Source organism: Dysidea avara, chromosome 1 (assembly GCF_963678975.1).
Source record: "Dysidea avara chromosome 1, odDysAvar1.4, whole genome shotgun sequence".
Lineage (NCBI taxonomy): Eukaryota > Metazoa > Porifera > Demospongiae > Dictyoceratida > Dysideidae > Dysidea > Dysidea avara.
Genome location: NC_089272.1, coordinates 29,061,492 through 29,082,399, shown reverse-complemented (window position 1 = coordinate 29,082,399; position 20,908 = coordinate 29,061,492). Strand labels below are relative to the sequence as shown.

Sequence of the window (20,908 nt, the reverse complement as noted above, 5' to 3'; positions counted from 1 at the left end):
TTAGTGTTGAAGAGCAATAAATCTCACAAGCAGAAGTGTATGATTGCCAACAATCTAGGTGATCTTGAGGTAGATAATTATGCAACACAAGTGGAGAAAACAACAAAGTCCAGATGTATGGAAATTCTTTTGAACATTTCCAGCAAGCGTGTTTGGACATATGACCTACAAATCCTCCAATCTTTGCAGTTGCAGGTACATCACACACAGTAGCCAACAGAGCAGCTCGAACAACTACTGACTTATTGTGCATCATCGTGAACCCATCAGTCCATAGAAAGTTAAGTTCTTTAACAAGGGGTCTTAAATATGAGTTTATTTCATTGTAACTAGGTTCTCCAGGTCCAGGAATTATTCCTGCAATCAAAATATTTTCAGGTTTAAATCGGATGGTACGTGGAAGGTTTAAAATTATCAAGTAAAAGACTCCAACGCTGTAAGTACTTAAATCAAAGGGTTGGAACCAATCACAGTTAAGCATCGATCCTAGATTGTATGGTCTGGAAAGAAATGGCTTGCCATCATAATTCATAAACTCTTTCCATACTCTCCCATCATAAATATCTGCAAAATTGTTTTCTGAAATATTGCGAGATCTCCAGTGTTCACATTGATCCATTAAGTTGTGTTGGCGTAAAACAAATGATATGCTTTTTGCAAGAGGATAATAACTCTTGATTGGATAAAACTTTTTACCAGTTTTAGTAATCACTTCTTTTAAGAGTGTGTGACCACAAGGATTCCTGCAAAATGAAAACAGGTGATTTCTGAAGTCAATGTGATTACAGGGCTTAGCACTTATAATGCCACTTAGGCTTTTTTGTAAACATTCTTTTTGAGTATACAAAGAACTACATTGAGGACAGCCATTACATATTTCTCAAATGGATCGGTTGACAGATCAAACATTTTCTTTAATTTGTATAGAGAGCTAGGAAAATATCCAACAATGCAGCTATAGGTGGTGAAAGAGGAGCTAGCAGGGAGAAAATAGAATGTAGAAATTGAACTAGATGGTTTAGAGCTGCTGCTGAAATTCCATAAAATGACGTCCATAAAAGTAGAAAAGATAAAAGCAACATCCCAATTCTGTTAGTTTCAGGTGGCTGCGGGTTAACATTATTCCTCCATAAGTGGGTATCTTCTTTAGTTATATCTTCTTCACAAACATGAAAATCTCTATCTATACTTTCACTAGAGACATCCCAATGCTCCTCAACTATTTCATCTGTACCTGCTTCATGAATAGAAGCATTATGATGATCTTCACAGCACGAGCAATCAATATCACTGTAATCATTCCAGTCTGTAGCCTCTAAGGAAATAAATACATGTATTTTCACCGTAAAGCCTCATACAAACCACTTGAATGCTAAAGCACTAGGTCAGGAGATAAAGTATGATACCTACTGTAGGTTAATCAATAATATTTGCTGTGTGCGCACACGTACGCAAGAAAGTAAAATTACGAAATGAACAATTTAAACTAGTTTAGGAACATGTCATCAGCTGCATACATAAACAATCTTATTTCCTATGCATAACATCATAATAAAATTAAGGAGGAGGACTTAGACCAACAACCTTATTATTTTTGTATACAGTATACACTGTAGCTATTGCAGTAACTGCTAAAGAAAGTGAAGTGACTAAGGAACAACACTATTTGAAGAATATATGCTTCTATATTGTCAAAGGATTACAGTAGCTAGCTATATGTGTAGCATTAGGGGCTAATGGTATTTGACACTTAAACGTTATGTTAAGATTAATTTATAGCATAGCTGTCACATCTCTATACAGATTCTCCAACTCCATTCTGATGCATTAGTACATGTGCTTGTATTATGACTTGTGCGCATGCACATTTCAATTTGTGGAAACATTAATTAGCTAACTTCACATAAAATCCATAGTCAGATAGTAATTCTATACTAAAGTGTTCTATTACCAAGAAAATTCCTCAACAGCAAAGTGAGATCACAAAATTGACAGATTCATCAGTTGCCTTGCCGCGGCAGGAAAAACACAATAGCTAGCTATACAGTGTACAGTAGCTAGCTAGCTGTGTACTTTGAAAATCTCATTCAGTGTAACAGTTGGCACAGTATTATGTCATTGGTTCATGCATAGTGAGTCGGAATGTTCACCTGCACTCGAACCTGCTCCAATGACGTCATTCAGCACGACTTCATCATGATCATCATCAAACTGTCTCTGTTTGCGTTGTGTCCAAGTGCGATTATTAAAATCATAATATTGCTCTTTATGCCTCTTGTAAACACGATGGCTAACGTCTTGATCACAATGGCCACAATGCCGTGTTCGTTTCCTCGGAAACGTCGCCATTTGTATTATTGTGGTCCGAGATGGTTGTCAATAGTAACCCCTAGTATTTGATGCCACGTGAACTCTGCACCTGCTAGGCAGCTGGACGTTTTTAAGATGGCAAGAAGAAGCTCGCAGGAAAGAACGCCAATCTTCTCTTTTAGTGATACACCCGAGAGAAACCGCCATCCGTCAAGAAGTGTAACCCTAGGGACGCGTTTATTCCTCCGTTACGGAGAATCGTGGATAGCTCCGAGTCACCTGCTTCGACTTCAAGCACCAGCCGCGCCGTTTCTGCTAATGGAGGAATATTTCGGCCAACTACCAGCACTAGTAGTAACTGCACAAGAAACGGGACACCTCCATCAACATCTCGAGCAACTACATCCACACCAATATCCACACCAAGATCCACACCTGGTCTTCACTCTCATGGAATAAGTGATAACGATCCAATTTCTGACTCAGGGTTAGTACTGCCATTGTAATGCTCATTGTCCAATGTTGACCATCTCAATAGGGACATCGATGTTTCACAGGCAATAAAAGATCTCCAAGAACGGCAATAAAAGCTGCAATCGTCATCAGCTAGAATTGAAGAGATGTTAAAGCAGCAGATGAAGGAAAAAGGGAATCCTGCTGGTATTAAGCTCACAAATGTGCCCCGAGAACTTAGTGTGAGGTGCTATATAACAGTGTGCATTATGTAAACATGTCTCTTGCAATTTCAGACTCTTGTTCGAGATGTATGTAAGAAAATGGTGGACAAAGAAGAATGTGAATGGAATTATGCAGTCAGGTATGAATATGTTGCTATCAATGTACGTCCATACTTTTATTGGATACGTATAGCTTTGATGATCAGTCCAATAAGGATGTAAACAGCTCAATAACCCGCAATGTCAAGGTAGTTGCTCAAGATTCTCAGTATGATGTTTCGTTAATAAAACGTAAGTATGATAGTGTGAATTTGCTATGGCTTTATGGACACATGATATTGATAGGTGCTGCTAGGACATATTTTAAGTCACGAAAGAGTGCCCATCAAAGGATACAAAGGGGCAAACAGCAATCTACATCTAAAGCTGCCCGTAGGCGTCAAAGAAGACATAATGTATGTTTCAAAGCATTATTAGGTTTACTTTATAATTACCGATTGTTGTATACAGAAAGCACATGCAAGGCTGAAGGCTTTAAATCTGTCAAAGTCGATAGATGCTGAAAGAAAAGAGAAAATAAGAGCCATTCTTACAGTGGATTTTATGTCATCGGATGAATCTGAAGTAGATAGTGTTTCTACTGAGCATCCGGACAGCAGTAGCAGCGAGGATGATCGTGAACAGCAATCCAGTAAAAAGAAACTAATTAGAAAAAAGCTATCATGGAGATCCCAAGAGTTGCAATCTGTCTTTAATAGCCTTGACAGACAGTTAGAGCGTAGACGATCTGATCGTGCTAAGGCTATGTGCCTTGAGATTAAGGTGGAGGGTGTATCTGACAGGAGACAACCTGACAATGCCCCAGAATGGGCAATCGAACTGTTCTCATGACTTTAACATTTTGTACTTGATGTACAACACTGACTGTACATGTGTAACCTCCTTTTAGTGCTCATTTATAAAATTAATAATTTCATAAAATTATTTCAAATCTAATGCTTATAATATTTATGTATTACATGTATTACATGAAGGTTGCTGACACATCTGGTAAAGGATTCACATTTGAGTAGTCACATACACGGTTGAAATTTGGCCTACAAACAAAAAGACAATGGCTCACATATGTATTAAATAGTTACATACACACTTTATCACATGTGTAAACAACATGATCAAATATGACATACACAACAGATGTACAACATTTATACTGCAGAAGCAAATACACTTTTTTTGTAGTGTGAAGTCAGGAATAACTGCTTCAAGGTGATGGGAGACTGTGTGTATTGTAAACTTGAGTCATGTTTCTCTAGCACTGAACTTATAACAACTTTCACCCTGTTCACTAAGGACATAGTAGCATCATTGTTGATTGATGTATTTATGTTATTGCTCAACCGGTCATATGATGCACGCTGTTCACAACAATTCCACACCATATTATTCATAGGTGTTATAGTGGCAGTCCAACACATTATTCTGTTAATGATCACCAAATATGGTAATTGGAGTGAGCCATATAATTATACTGTACTAGGAATACTTGCTTGCAGGCTTGATTATTTGTATCATCTGATGAAGGCTATCAAAGCTTAGACCAAACATCATAAGCAAAAGCCACCTAAGTGACAACCTCTTTTTTCCCCTTTAGCATAACAGATTATTAATCCCACATATGATATTTAATCCAGACACACAAATCCCATGTAATTCCCTACAATGCTATGTATTCATCAAGTGAACCAATAATTTGTGTTTACAGAAACATAATGATATAATTTATTATGAGAAGCCAGAAGACAAACATGGGGATTTCATAAGCCACTGCTGACCAGTACAAAGTGCACTATTGGTATATGTCATCATCAAGAGCAACATTAGTAGATGAATAGACCAACAGACTGTAAAATCTCTGGGTATACTCTTAGCTATCTAATGCATCAAACTGTTCAGCTTTTATCTCACACATCAGCTATGGAACTACATAACTACTGTAAGTAATAGATCTAGAAGCACATTTTTTACAACTGACAAATTATTTTGATGTATAGATTTTATACAAACAATGATATCTCCTGAAGGACAAATGTAAAAGAAAACAGTGTGTGAAACATAATTGTTTCCAAATTAATGTAATGGCCATGCATGGAATAGTGTGTGGAATCTGTGGATATATGTACAACAGAAAAAATTAGATCCCCATTACATAAAGTCGCTGTTCTGTAAGCCTGCATGCATGGATGAGTGAGCTTTTTGAGATCTGATTTGCACACCTGGTACTATATCTTATTAAAATCTTTCTTTGATAACATAATTATGATACCTATACTTTTGTAGATAGTATGTAAAATACACATGCATAGACCACCAGTGTGTTAAAAACTGTTGTGCCAATTGCTTTTAGTTTGCATTTACCTGAGTTTAAAAAAATACAGTAACATGCAAAGATTTAGTATCACTGAACTGTTGATCAAAAATGCATTTTTAAATGACATGACCTCATCGTTTTAAACAAACAACATAAGCACAGTAATGTGTGTGTACAATACATACAATATATAAAAGTCATTTATGGCAGCAGTATTGGAGACATTTCAACATGGAATGCCATCCTGTGACATGACCCTGTAGCAATAAATTGGCAGGTAGAGCATCCCATATTGTTGAAATTGCACCATGCCAACTTCTGCAAAAATTATCCAAAGATTTGAATGTGATCGGATTGTGCAGTCTAAGTTCCTGGGCACGATCTGATAAATCAGTTAAGCGAGATGATCTCCTAGTGACAGTTGTGACAAATTGAGGAATGAACGACTGTAAATCACCACGACATAACTGAGTCAACCTGTTTAGCCTTGGAAACAATCATGTCCACATGAGACCCCCAAGTAAAAGAGGAGTCAAACATAAACCCGAGGATCTTAAGTGACGACACCTCAACAATCAGATAATTGTTCAAAAAGGAAAGTGAATGACCAATGGTATCAAGCTTCAATGAAATAAGTAAAAACCTAGTCTATGAAGGGACAAAATCTATGAACCACTGCTTTCCAAATTGGATTGAACAACGTTGCGAGGTCAGCATTGAGTTCATCTGCAGCTCTGAGCTGGTCCTCCCTTAGAGGAATAATCTTCAATAGAGTATGATCATCAGCGTATCCAATGATGGAAGAAAACTGGACAACAGAAGGTAACAAACGAATGTAAAGGTTGAAAAGCAAAGGTGACCATATTGCACCCTGCGGTACACCTGCAGTTTTTTTATGCTGGCTGAGTTGTGAGGCTTTAAATATCCCATAAATTTAGTATGGGCCATTCAGATATGCAAAAATAATATTATTTACAACATGAAATCATTGGGAGTGAACATGTGTTCACCACCACTTTGATAATACAACTATAGTAACCTTCTACAGTGGATAATATTGATCCTGCAAATTAGTGATAGATATCTACATATGACACAGAAGAAGATAAAACAACACTGAATTATATATAATATTATGCTACTTGCTATAGCTTCATTGGGTGTTTTACAGGCAAAAATGTAACATAGCTATATAATATAGTTGTTAGATATGTAGCATATTAAGTTATATAGACTAACAAGTAGTTGTTAGTCTAGTAGTTAGCAGCCAAGTCTAGTAGTCTAGTCTAGTCTAGTCTAGCAGCCAAGTCTAGTCTAGTCTAGTCTAGTAGTTAGTAGCCAAGTAGTTATAATATAGTTGTTAGTTATTGCATTGTATTGTATGTATGTTTCTTTGGCAGTGGGTATCTATTACCCACTGACCTTTAATGCAGTCCTGAACTGCATTAAAAAGTATTAAAATAAAAATAAATAAATAAAAAGCACTTGCATTAAAAAGTATTAAAATAAAAATAAATAAATAATAACAAGCACTTGTTCAACTTATTATCCATTATCAACACACTTGACCTCCGGTTTGAGTTCGACAGTATATAGTTGGTCCCCATTAGGTATCAGATTAGGCCACTCCAAATAAATTCTCTGTTTCCCGTCCTGGACTCAAGCATATTTGCATGCGGGCGGGCGGTCCATTTCCATTATTTCATTATAAGATTAGCAGCTTTTTAAGCCATTATTTGTCTAGCACAACCATAAAAAGCTGCATAAAAGCATGCCTAAGCTTATTCCTTCCTTTTTAAACAGCAAAAATAGCACAAACATGAAGTTTGTGCCGACTTGATAGCACTGCTGAAACGTGAGCTGACATGGTTTCAAGTGAGCCTGTCAGTATGCAACAATAACCGGAAAATAATGAAAGAATACGGAATAATGGAATATTTAGAGCTGACAGTATAACTAGATGCGGGCGGTGGACGGGAAACAGAGAATTTATTTGGAGTGGCCTTACAAAAAAACCTAAATGACCCTCATGTCATGTTATGACGTCACAGGAAATACTCACCTTCACTTGTGACTATCAGAAAAATTTATTAATAGTCACTATCCTTACACTTACAATACTAACCAGCTGAGCTGACTGCCCAGTATCTTAAATCAAGCGAAGGGGCGGCCGTGCCAGACTTGTGTATGTACTTAAAATAAAGGGATGCGCTAAATATTCATACAGCTCACGTGTGCTTGACTCCAGCTCAAAATGTTTACTACGAGGACTACTAGTACTATTATCCTGGTGTGTCTCCTGTTGTTTGGATTATTAACTGGTTTCTGTGAATCGCAAGGTAACTGCAGTATATGATTGACGGTGCACTTTGTGTTGCCGTGGGCCGACTGCATGGTTACAGACATAATATGCTTTTAGCATCGTGGGGAAAGCCTGAGCTATTGTTTGTAGCTGTATAGTACGCTATTTGCTGAAAAATGCCCTCGTGTAGGTTTACCGCATGCCTAACTGGTAGCTAAAGCAGATAATGTAAGAACAACAACAACGACCTTAAGTGTACCAGCTAGCTACAGTGTAGCCAAGGTTTTTTCGTGGGTGGTTGACAATCTACGTAGTAAAACGTGGCTAGGATTCCACTGAAAGTAGAAAGATGCCTATTTTTGTTGTTTCTGATGCTTTCGACAAAGGCTGACCTTTACTATAAAACAAACGAGTGCTAATTTATTGAACTGTTTTACGTGACCAGCCTACTCAAAAAATAATTATTGTTGTTATAACCAATTAGGACACGATTATATATTTCCCACCTTAAAAATGACTTGCATGTCTTGTGCCATAGCATGCACAAGTGCTTCATTTTTGGTCATGTGACCACTCTTTGGATATTTGCACATCGTACACCAGCTGAAGCAGTTTAATAACAAATTAATACTTGTTTGTTTCATCTTAATGGTCTGTCTATGTAATCTCCAAAGGAGGCACCTTCCTGTTTTGCAGTAGTGGGAACCCTATGGCATAGCATAGTTCACTGTGCGTAGTATATACTACTTGCCTCACTTATTTGGAGAGGTGGTAGCGTAGGTTCAACATGCATACAAAACTCATTGGTTAGTTCATAATCGATGTAGTAAATTTGTCTGCAGTATGTGTAATTTCTATAGACTATCGTAAATTGCTAGTGGGGGGCTTGCCCCCATTTATATTAACCACTGTGCGTCAATCCGTGCTCAGGTATTTTACCAGAGCTTCCATGTAAAAGAACCAAATCCTAGCCATTAAACTATGTATACATTTTAGTGCAGTGGAACTCAGGCCCTTTTATGTACCATGATTGTATGATGTCACCACACCACGAATAGTGTGAATCTATCCCACTGAAGCCCTACATCAAATTAAAAAAGTAGAAGGATATAGTAGTTAAACCCCAGTTGGAATCCTAAATAAATTTTCCTTACTTTGGCCCCTTTTCTGTTACACCTTTCCAGCTACTGTATAAGTCATTAAGTCTAAGTCCTTGAAACTAGGTTAGGTAATCCTAAGGCTGCAGCACATGTTGTTGTAGACCTTCAGTGCTGGTCACTGTAAAGTGTTAATAATAATAATAATAAATATGAAGGACAAATTGGTTTACACATTAGTTGGATCAAAGGAAGTATGAAGCCATATAGCTGCAAGTACAGCAAATTTTCACCATACCCAGCTTTGCTAGCCTAATTGTAGTTCTATATGAAATAAAATGCTTCAAAGTGTGGGATAGAAGGCGCATGTCTTGTTTATGAAATCAAGTGTTTCAAAGCATGGGATAGAAGACAGAAGCCAGCTTTTCTTGCTAACTAAATTTCAAGTTTTGAAAATACATAACGAGAATATCAACCTCAATGGAAACATAAATGTACCCATTGTGCATTCATACATAAACTGAATAGTACATGATTGAGTTAATACAGTTGATGAATTGATATTATTTTATTTGTGAAAGGAGATGTCAAAATTTCTTTGTTGCTTTACTGGCTTCATGTGTACACATCGGACTGTGTGTGATAAATGTTGACCAGCTTTTGTCACAATCAAAATTAATGTGACCTGATCTGCAAACCTGACAATAGCACAAGTTTAGTTTAATTAAAGCATTGATTACAATGGATTCAGTGAAGCTGCATGGCTACCACATGAATTGTCCATAACGTTCATAGTGACTGGAATGATAATGTAGTAGAAGCACATCTTGTACTTTGTTTGTAACATTGTGTAACAGGTAGAAAATACCTGAAAGCAAAGTGGAATGGCCACTCAGTAATTGATACGTAGTGCTTAGCTGTAATTTCTGAAAGACTGCATTGATTGGTGAGGTGCTTCTTGTGCTGTTCTTTGTTTGTGATGCTGTTTAACAAGTGGAACATGTGGTATAACTGCGCTTGCACGATAGTCTATAATTCTAAAAATAGCACAGCATACAATATGAATATATTATTGCAATAATATTAATAGTCAATCAACCTATCTTACATCTCCCTCCTCAAAGTCAATATCAAAGACAGTCAGGAGGACGGATTGCAACTCCTGTTTGTGAATGAATGACAGGCCTTGGAGGAACTGCTGAAGATTCATCAGAGTTCATCTCAGTAGGTTCAGACCGAGGTCTAAGATGTGTGCGATTTCTCCTTACTTGGGTTGTAGAGGTTTCAACCACATAAGACTTGGGAGTATCAGCCATCTGTAGTATTCTACCTGGGACTTGCTGCTCCCTAGTGTCCACCCATACATTCTGGTCTTCTGGCAGCTCTCTTACACGATGACGTTTATCATAGTTCTCTTTCTGAGGTGCCTTAAACTTTGCATCTAATTCTCTAAAACTCTCAGTATAGGACCATTGAGGGATGAAATCAGCTTTCACTTGTGGCACATCTGTCTTTATTCTCCTCCCCATCAGCAGTTCTGCTGGACTAAGTCTACACCATGGGAAAGGTGTTGCTCTGTTGCTAAGAAGTGCTTGGTATGGATCACTGCAGTACTCTAACAATCCTTTAACAGTTTTGACTGTTCTTTCAGCCAAGCCATTGGCTTGGGAGTAGTGAGGACTCGTCGTGGTATGTCTAAACCCATAGATCTCTGAAAATTCTTTCATGTCCTGGGAGTTACATTGTGGCCCATTGTCAGATATCACTTCTGCAGGAATACCAAATCTTGCAAAAATGGACTTCAGTTTAGTGATAACACTTGATGATGTAGTGGAACTCAACTTCTCAACTTCCACAAACCTGGAGTAGTAATCAACTGCCAGCAGGTAGGCAGAACCCTTCAGTTCAAACAAGTCCAAAACTATGCGTTGCCATGGGTGACTGGGTAGAGGTGTACTAATCAATGGTTTTCTGTTGTGGATTGTGGTCTTTTGGCATACTGTACATGCCTGAACAAACTTCTCTATTTCAGAAGAAACTCCTGGCCACCATACTGAGAAAGACACTTGCAGTCTACATTGTTGGATGCCCTGGTGGCCATGGTGAATCTTTTCGAATCTTTTCTAAAGTTTCCTGCCTCATGCCCACTGGTACAACGATTCTGGACTGGTAGAGAAGTAAGTTGCCACTGAGGGTAAATTCTCTACGAAATCTCCAGTAGTCCTTCAGAGCTCTACTAAGTTGGTTCCTAGTAGGCCATCCAGACTTACAATAATCAATGAGTTTGAACACAAGTTGTCTTCTGCTTGTGCCTTGCTGTAACTATCCAAACGATCAGGACTAGCTGGGAGGACAGGTATGATAGCATGAACAAGCTGCTCTATCTCTGCAGCTGATTGTGAGTTGTTGACTTCATGGGGTTCTCGCAAGGGAGTGTGTCCCCAGTATATAAGGTCTTGCCTGGGACATGGTGTATTCATATTGAAATCGCATTAAATGAAATCTGAATCTTAGCACCCGTGGCGGAAGTTGGTCAAGGCTCTTCTTGCCAAGGATGGGAACCAAAGGCTTATGGTCTGTTTCCAATACCATCGTCTTACCCAGAACATACTCAGAAAACTTCTCTAGGGCCAAAGTGAGAGCCAAAGCTTCTTTTTCTATTTGGGCATAGCGAGTTTCAGCTTCGCTAAGGGCTCTTGAAGCAAATGCTACTGGTTGCCAAACTTCTTGGTGTTGCTACAGCAGGACAGCTCCAAGTCCATGTGCCGAAGCATCAGCACTAATCTTGGTTTTTGCCTTAACATCATAGAGGGTAAGAACACAAGGTGACGAAATCTCATCTATCAGCTTTACAAATGCTTCTGTATGAACAGCGGTCCACACCTAGGCTTTCTTAGAGCTCAGCAATTCCCTAAGTGATTGGGATAGGTGGGTTATATTTGGTGAAAACATACTCATTTGATTCACCATTCCCATGAACCTCCTTAACTCTGTGACTGATGTTGGGGAGCTCATTTTATCTATTGCCACTGTTTTCTTGGATCAGGTGAGATTCCACTTTCATCTATGACATGACCTAGGAAATTAACATGGGACTGGTAAAACTGACATTTACTTTCATTTTGTGTAACTCCTGCTGCTTGGATCCTTTCAAGGGTAGCATGTAACCTTGATTCATGTTCTGCTGCATCTTTGCCATAAATCAGAAAGTCATCAACATGGCACAGCACTCCAGGAAGTCCAGACAGAAGATCATCATATGGCATTGGAATATTTCTGGTGTGCTGGAAATGCCAAACGGAAGCTTGTTAAAACAAAACCGGCCATATGGAATGATGAAAGTAGTCAGTAATCTATATTGTTTCGCCAACGGGATTTTCCAAAACCCACTGTTGGCATCTAATTTGCTGAAAACTTTGGCCCCACTAATTGTGCTAAAGTAGTATCCACCTTTGGCATGGGGTGCACTTCTCGTAAAAAACTCTTATTAAGCGGTTTAGGTCAACACTAATGCGAACAGCTCCTAACTCCTTTGGAACAACCACCATAGCAGCGCACAAGGATGTTGGTTCCTCTACTGGGGATATAACCGCTAGGTTCTTCATATGTTATAGTTCCTCTTTTACCTTCGACCTTAAAGGTATGGGGACATTCCTGGGAGCATACAGCGTAAATGGTTGGCTATTTGGCTTTAGCTTAATCTCATACTCTTGTGCAAATGTTCCGAGTCCCTTAAACAAAGCAGGATACTAAGACATAATAGGTTTTTCAACTGTGCATACATTTGTCAAAATTTTAAGTTCTTTGATAGCTGGCAGTACAAGAAGGTTGTTTCTTAATCCTTTGATGACATACACAGTTTGTGAACAGGTGGAAAGTTAGGGAAAGGGAGGTTATCCAGCGGAGTCTGATCCAGACCGAAAAGCAATGTATTTGTTTTCGCCAAAGGGGAGGTTATTCCCAAAGAGATCCAGGTTGGTTCCAGATATTGTGGTGACTTCTGCACTTGTATCAACTTAGAAAGGCACTGTTCTGTCATTGACTGTGACCTCCACTTCCCAGATCCGGTTTTGTTCATCCTTAATTGTATCCAGGTAAGAGCTATTAGTGTCTTGGTGATCTCTAGTATAGTCCATAGAAAGTTCATTTAGGTCCCCTTTGGTATTGACCACTAGTGTACTTGAGAAGCATTGGTTTCCAAAATGGTGTCTTCTGTTGCAGCGGAAACAAATCACCTCTCTTGCTGGACACTCTTGGCAAAGATGGGAGCTTTTCCACATTGCTTGCAAGTTTGGAGCACTGGTAGCTTAGTTTGTGGTGGTATTGCTGGTAGTTTCCTCCTCGGTGCATACTTGTCAACTGCATGTACTGAGATTTCCTCCTTCTCTTTGCCTTTCAGAATTTCTTGTTGTACCTTGACAGCTTTGCATTGGCGGATCATCCATTTCGTCTTGTCTAGAGTCAGGTCCGGTTCCATTTGGAGTCTTTCTGAAAGAGCTTGGTCTAATATTCCTACCATGAGGCGGTCTCGAATTACTTCGTCCTTCATACCTTTGAACTCACAACGATCAGCAAGCCTGTGTACTTCAGTAATAAACGGTTTGGCGGATTCACTGGTGAGTTGGTTTCTTCCGTTAAACCAAGCGCATTCAAAAATAATATTCTTGTGCACCTTAAAATAATTGTCGAACTCTCCAATGACCTTAGTATGAACTCTTCCTGTCTTCTTCAGATATTCGAATGTTGTGTCTAGAACCTCTTCCGCGTCTTCGCCAAAGCAGTACAGGACAGTGCCCACTTGTCATTCCTCTCCTTGTTCTTTCAAACCCAACGCTAGTTGAAATTGCCCAAATCGCCGCTTCCATTGCAGCCATTCCTCAGTATCCTTGAAGCAAAACAGCATTGGAGGCTGTAGTTGGAGGTTCGTTACAATGGTAGTAGTAGACATGACTAGCCACTTCTGACACCAGGTGGTATAACTGCACGTGTACGATAGTCTATAATTCTAAAAATAGGGCAACATACAATATGAATATATCATTACAATAATATTAATAGTCAGTCAGCCTATGTTACAGAACAATAAGTAAAATGACCATATCATTTTCCAGTAATTGATTCAATGGTAGATATGCAGTAAATTGCTCAATAATGTGTCTGGCTTGACTGAATTAAGAATTAAATGTCCAATAGTATAGATGCAAGTATAGATAACCTCTCTTGTTTCATTTTATTTCTGTGATCACTCACATAAAACCAAATCTGATTTTCCTTTTATATACACCTGTATTTACAATGATTGATTTCTACTGAAGAGAGTATCAAGACACACGGTAGTGTGTCGTGCGGCCCAAGTAGCCGGCGCGCCACACCGTGAGTATATTTACAGGAAGAAAGTAAACGCAATTTTAACACCCTTGTAGCTCCGTGATTCCTTATCCTATTAAACCCAAAGTTGCTACAGAAATGCCGGCGAGGTAGGGGAGTCCACATACCAAATTTGAAGAAAATCGCTCCAGCCATTTCCGAGATACGAGCGGCCTAAGTTTGGGTTTTTTTCTTCGTTTTTTTCTTCTTCTACTTCTTCTTTTCGCACACTTTGCAAAATCCGCAATAAAACACGAATTCGTGCTTGGATCGGGCTGAAATTTGGCACACTTAAAGGGCTCATTAAGGCGAATCTCAGTACCAAGTTTGGTAGGAATCCGATGAACATTCACGGAGTTATGACCGATTATCTGCGTATAATAAGGTCGAAGGTCTGTCACGCCCACAGGGTAAACCGCTTGAAGGAATGAGCTGAAAATTGCTATGTAGATGGAGTAACTATCGTAGGAGTGCCTTTTTGTGGTTTGAAAGGAATCCAGTTAAAGGCCATCGAGATATGACACAAAACCCAACCTATGTCACAATTACGCGATCGACTTTTATGAATAAAAAAACTATTAGTTTTCACGCCTACCAGCCAAACCGCTTAGAACAGTGAGCTGAAAATCGGTATGTAGCTGGAATAATTATCATAGAAAGTCCTTGCAGTAGTACAGAAGAATCGGATTACAAACCACTGAGTTATGATTCCAAAGCCAACTACGTGTAGCATATGCGAGATCGAGATACTCTAATAGAACAGTCACCCTAATAAAGCATTCAGCCACGTTTATAACTTACTCCATTATAGAATTTCTTTGGCATTGCAAGTTATTCTTGCATTGCAAGTTATTCTGTAGGGAGTTCAGTTACAAACAGTTAATCTTATAGACAATTCAGCTACAAGCAAGTCATCCTGTAGAGAGTTCAGCTACAAATATGTTGCTGTAGAGATTCAGAACATTATAAGTCACACTGAAGAGAATTCAACTATAAACAAGTCACCTTGTAGAGAGTTCAGCTACAACAAGTCACTCTGTAGAGAAGTCAGCTACAAACAAGTCACTGCGTAAAGAGTTCAGCTACAAAAAAAGCTACCTAGTAGAGAGTTCATCTAGATCAGCTACAAACAAGTTACTTTATGCAATGTTCAGCTACAAGTAAGTCACTCTGTAGAGAGTTCAGCTACAAACAAGTCACTCTGTAGTACAAACAAATCACCGTGGAGAGAGAGTTTAGCAACAAATCAAAAAACCACCATGTAAAAGAGTTCAGCTATACAAACAAGATATAACTTTATAGAGAGATCAGGTAGAAACTTAACAGATCACACTGCAGAGAGTTCAGCTAGAAACAAGTCATCCAGACTGAGTAGAGAGATCAACTAGAAAACATCACCTTGTAGAGAGTTCATATCACCCTGCAGATAGTTCAGCTACAAACAAATCACCCTATAGAGAGATCAGCTAGAAGAAGTCACCTTGTAAAGAGTTTAGCTACAAAGAAACTACCATGTAGAGAATTCAGCTATGAACAGATCATCCTGTTGAAAGTTCAGCTAGAAACAAGTCACACTGTAGAGAGATCAGCTAGAAACAAGCCACCCGTAGAGAGTTCAGCTAGAAGAAGTTACATTGTAGAGAGTTCAGCTACAAAGAAACAACCATGTAGGAAGTTCAACTGCAAACAAATCAAACTGTACAGAGTTCAGCTACAAACAAATCACCCTGTAGAGAGATCAGCTAGAAACAAGTCACCCTGTAGAGAAATCAACTAGAAGAAGTTACCTTGTAGAGAGTTCAGCTGCCAACAAACCATCATGTAGAGACTTCAGCTGCAAACAAATCACCCTGTAGAGAGTTCAGCTATGAAAGGATCACCCTGTAGAGAGTTCAGCTAGAAACAAGTCATCCTGTAGAGAGATCAGCTAGAAGAAGCTACCTTGTAGAGAGTTCAGCTATAAAGAAACCACCATGTAGATAGTTCAGCTGTAAACAAATCATCCTGTAGAGAGTTCAGCTACAAACAGATCACCCGGTAGAGTTCAGCTAGAAACAAGTCACCCTACAGAGAGATCAGCTAGAAACAAGTCATCCTCTAGAGAGACCAGCTAGAACAAGTCACTTTGTATGTAGAAAGTTCAGCTACAAAAAAAATCACCCTGTAGAGAGGTCAGCTACAAACAAATCTCCCTGTATAGAGATCAGCTAGAAGAAGTTACCTTGTAGAGAGTTCAGCTACAAAGAAACCATTATGTAGAGAGTTCAGCTGCAAACAAATCACTTGTAGAGAGTTCAGCTACAAACAAATCACCCTCTAGAAAGATCAGCTACAAGAAGTCACCCTGTAGAGAGTTCAGTTACAAAGAAACCACCATCTAGATAGTTCAGCTACAAACTAGTGACCTTGTAGAGACATCAGTTACCTTGTAGAGAGTTCAGCTACAAAGAAACCATCATGTAGAGTGTTCAGCTGCAAACAAATCACCTGTAGAGAGTTCAGCTACAAACAAATCTCCCTGTAGAAAGGTCAGCTAGAAGAAGTCACCTTGTAGAGAGTTCAGCTACAAAGAACCATCATGTAGAGAGTTCAGCTGCAAACAAATCACCTGTAGAGAGTTCAGCTACAAACAAATCTCTCTGTAGAGAGATCAGCTAGAAGAAGTTTCGTTCAGCTACAAACAAATCACCCTGTAGAAAGATCAGCTAGAAGATGTTACCTTGTGGAGAGTTCAGCTACAAAGAAACCATCATGTAGAGAGTTCAGCTTCAAACAAATCACCTGTAGAGAGTTCAGCTACAAACAAATTTCTCTGTAGAGAGATCAGCTAGAAGAAATTACCTTGTAGAGAGTTCAGCTACAAAGAAACCATCATGTAGAGAGTTCAGCTGCAAACAAATCACCTGTAGAGAGTTCAGCTACAAACAAATCTCCCTGTAGAAAGATCAGCTAGAAGAAGTTACCTTGTGGAGAGTTCAGCTACAAAGAACCATCATGTAGAGAGTTCAGCTACAAACAAATCTCTCTGTAGAGAGATCAGCTAGAAGATGTTACCTTGTGGAGAGTTCAGCTACAAAGAAACCATCATGTAGAGAGTTCAGCTTCAAACAAATCACCTGTAGAGAGTTCAGCTACAAACAAATCTCCCTGTAGAGAGATCAGCTAGAAGAAATTTCTTTGTAGAGAGTTCAGTTACAAAGAAACCACCATGTAGAGAGTTCAGCTGCAAAGAAATCACACTGCAGAAAATTCAGCCACAAACAAATCTCCCTGTAGAAAGATCAGTTAGAAGAAGTTACCTTGTAGAGAGTTCAGCTACAAAGAAACCATTCTGTAAAGAGCTCAGCTGCAAACAAATCACCTGCACAGAATTCAGCTACAAACAAACCACCCTGTAAAGAGATCAGCTAGAAGAAGTTACTTGTATATTGTTCAGGTACAAACAATTCACCCTATAGAGAGAGCAGCAAGAAGAAGTCACTTTGTAGAGTGTTCAGTTACAAAGAAACCACCATGGAGAGTTCTGTAATAAATATATGTATTATACATATAATTTTTACATTTACTGATAAAGTCAGAAATATTTAAAGTACATCTGCCTCATCTTTTCTTCTTCCTGTGGAAAAGAAAAAAAAACAGGTTAAAAAAGTCCCAAAGCCGGCCTATGGCCGGATAGGCCGGCTTTGGGGTATACAAATACAAAAAGAAGTGAAATCTAATCCAAAACAGCCAGCTGTAAAAAAAAGTGTGCGGCCCTCAAAAAGGCTATGGTGAAAAAAGATGTGAAATCCAAGGTGGCGGCCAAGAAATGGCTGTGATGGTAGGTTAATGGTAAAAATTTTAATAACGGCAATTTAGATGAATTTTTTGCCAAGATCAAGCAGCACAAAAATTCACCTGAATTGTTGTTATTAAAATTTTTACCATTAACCTACCATCACAGCCATTTCTTGGCCGCCACCTTGGATTTCACATCTTTTTTCACCATAGCCTTTTTGAGGGCCGCACACTTTTTTTACAGCTTGGCTGTTTTGGATTAGATATTATATATGGCAATCTCTACATGCAAAACTTGAATGTTTCATGTTGCTAACAAAGAAATGATAGTTGTGACTGGATACATGAAAACCTGCACAATAGTGCATTTTTAAAATTCTTTACTATTAAATTTATAATCTAATTAGCCAAGTGTGTGCTCTGGTAAAGTCTTCAGCCTCATTTGGCCAATAACGTTTGGAGTTACAGTCCTACAAAGTAACAAAACCAGAAAGATTAATTTGTACAGCAAGTATAAATTGCAGGTACTATTAAAATTGCAGTAACTCAGAAACCTTGAAACTTATACCATCATGCTTTCATGAATATGGAAATCCATTGCTGGGTAAGTGTTCCTTGCATCACCTTTCTTCATCACACTACTGAAGATAGATTCATCATGTATCACATCTTCGTCATGACATATATACCCAAATGCTCATAACCTACCTTGGAGAAAGAAATGGTAAGTCCACGATGCATGCACTGTAGCTGCTGCAGTTGGCAACAAGGTGTGCCACAAGCCAAAACAATGTTGAACAGTGAAAAAAAATCTGTAAATCACAGTCAAGGCATCAGTTAGTTGGTTAATATAGTTAGTTGTGTACAGCTGTAGTTAGGTAGTAAGTCAGTCGGTAGAAATTTTTTTTTTTTTTAAATTGCAAATAAAACTTATTGGGGGTTTATGGTCACTCTGAAAGCATTTTTTGAGTTTGAGTATGCCTGACAAGCTAGCATAAAGAAGAAATAAAAACTCAAGTCTTCACAATCCCTACTATACAGAGCTAATGTACTGTATGATACTGTAATCGAGCTCTTACAGTATTTCATTATTGCTGTAAGTGCATCTAAAACTGAATTCATGAGATTAGAAGCATTTGGAGTAGAATAATGCTTGCTTAGCAATTGTTGTCTATATAACAAACTGTTACAAACCATGCACAACAATGCTAAGAACATGTGTGAGGAATATGTATGCCTTATATGCATACAGTATTATTATGTACTGACCACCAATGAAACCATCTTATGTTATAATCACATACAGGATATATTCACACCTTTCTTTTATGGATCAACTATATCTAGTACACACATAACAATACATCAGCCATTATTTTCACCAGTTGTATGGCTTACCTGAATACTTTTATAGGCTTACATATTCTTCAGTTTTACTATGTACACCAGCAAAAAATAATGATTCAATTTCAATATTTGAGTTTTCAACATGCTAGAAGTTCAATTGAAGATGAGCATGTGTGTAATCTTATTTAGACAAGTACACAGAAAAATTTGGAATTTTCAACTAGAGTAGGGACCATAGCACATTGATAAAAAGTACTCAAACAAGTTGGGGTAGTGCATGATATTAAATCACAGTAAAACAATAAGAAGTGTTATATCCCTACTGTGCATTTCCATTATGGTATCTTGAGCACAGTAGGGATATAGCACTTCTTATTGTTTTACTGTGATTTAATATTGTGCGCTACTCCAGCTTGTTTCAATACTTTTTATCAATGTGCTGTGGTCCCTACTCTAGTTGAAAATTCCAATTTTTTCTGTGTACTTGTTTGTTAGCTTTTTTAAGTGAATAATTATTGAACCCACACATACCGCATCTGAAATAGCGCTGCATGCCCTAATTATTGTCTGAAAGGTGAAGTATCCATTACCCTTAATTGTCAGCTATGTTCAATGCATTAGTCAGCATTTCGAATCAAGAACTGTTTGAAAAGCACATCTGCAATCCACACATACCAAACGAAATGGTGCCATGTGCCCCAGTTATATCAATTATCATCTGAAAAGTGAAGTATCCATTATGCTTCTTTGTCGGCTATGTTCAACTCGTTACACAGCAGTATGAATCAAGAACTGTTTGAAAAGCACCTCTGCTATCAAAATAGCCACTATGAAAAATACCGACGATTTCCGTTACGAAGGGAAGCCATTACGTGCTACCACTAAATCAATATTTTGTTGTCAGAAAATATGAATGGGACACAAAGGAGGACACTGGTAAGTCCATGAAGGATGCATTGTACATACTGCGGTAAGCCAAAAGGTACCTGTCGGGCTGAAGTGATGTCAAACAGTGAAAACATCAAGCCTGTAGCTGTAGTTGTTATCGAGTTACGCTTGTCTGATGGTATCAGTCAGTTACTCAGTCAGTTACTCAGTCAGTGAATAGAAAATTCTGAGAATGTTTTTAAAAAATTCCGTAGCAACTTATTGAAAGCATTTTGGGTTGATCTGAAAACTTGTTTGGGTTTGGTTTTACCTAACCAATACTACCTCATCATCGTCAGGGAAATTGAGGCTGGTTTTTTGGTGGTATCATCCCATGGGCCATGCCTACTCCTTTGTGGTCCTTGCTATACAGTACTATCTTACCAAGAGTTTATATTACTACTTTATATTATGAACTCTTGATTGTAAAATGTCATTGAACGAAAGTGTGCTTTCCATCATTTACTTTGTTTTCCTTTGTATGGCAATAAAGCACACTTTGTGTGAACGTGACAGACAACTGATGGAGAGACACAATTTCATTAACAAACCTGTCAGCAACGTGTTAACAAAGCTGTCAACAGCATACACCCTGTAATTCTGTGTCAGTGTTAGCATAAAATCATCAAAATAACAAAGTTTCAAATCAATCTAAAAGTTCAGTTAAATTTTAATTATTGTTTATTTACCCAACACTACACCAAGTTGTTGAAGATATGAAGTTGCTTTGTTG

General features: G+C 38.4%; 2 protein-coding genes across 11 annotated transcripts in view; both read left to right on the top strand.

Annotated features, from left to right (window-relative positions):
- Positions 1-2,217: 2,217 nt before the first annotated feature.
- LOC136260811 (uncharacterized) lies at positions 2,218-3,983 on the top strand. The gene is made up of 6 exons (XM_066054685.1): positions 2,218-2,797; positions 2,849-3,005; positions 3,060-3,127; positions 3,181-3,278; positions 3,333-3,442; positions 3,498-3,983. Exons 2-6 carry the CDS (start codon positions 2,931-2,933, stop codon positions 3,876-3,878), a joined length of 732 nt encoding a protein of 243 aa, XP_065910757.1. The 5' UTR covers positions 2,218-2,797; positions 2,849-2,930; the 3' UTR covers positions 3,879-3,983.
- Positions 3,984-7,556: 3,573 nt separating this feature from the next.
- LOC136260818 (collagen alpha-1(XII) chain-like) overlaps positions 7,557-20,908 on the top strand; it is a 42,765-nt gene continuing 29,413 nt past the window's right edge. For all 10 annotated transcript variants that reach the window (XM_066054708.1, XM_066054704.1, XM_066054696.1 and 7 more), the window contains exon 1: positions 7,557-7,697. In XM_066054708.1, coding sequence (XP_065910780.1) covers positions 7,613-7,697 — 85 coding nt within the window. In that variant the 5' untranslated portion in view covers positions 7,557-7,612. The remainder of the gene's footprint in view (positions 7,698-20,908) is intronic.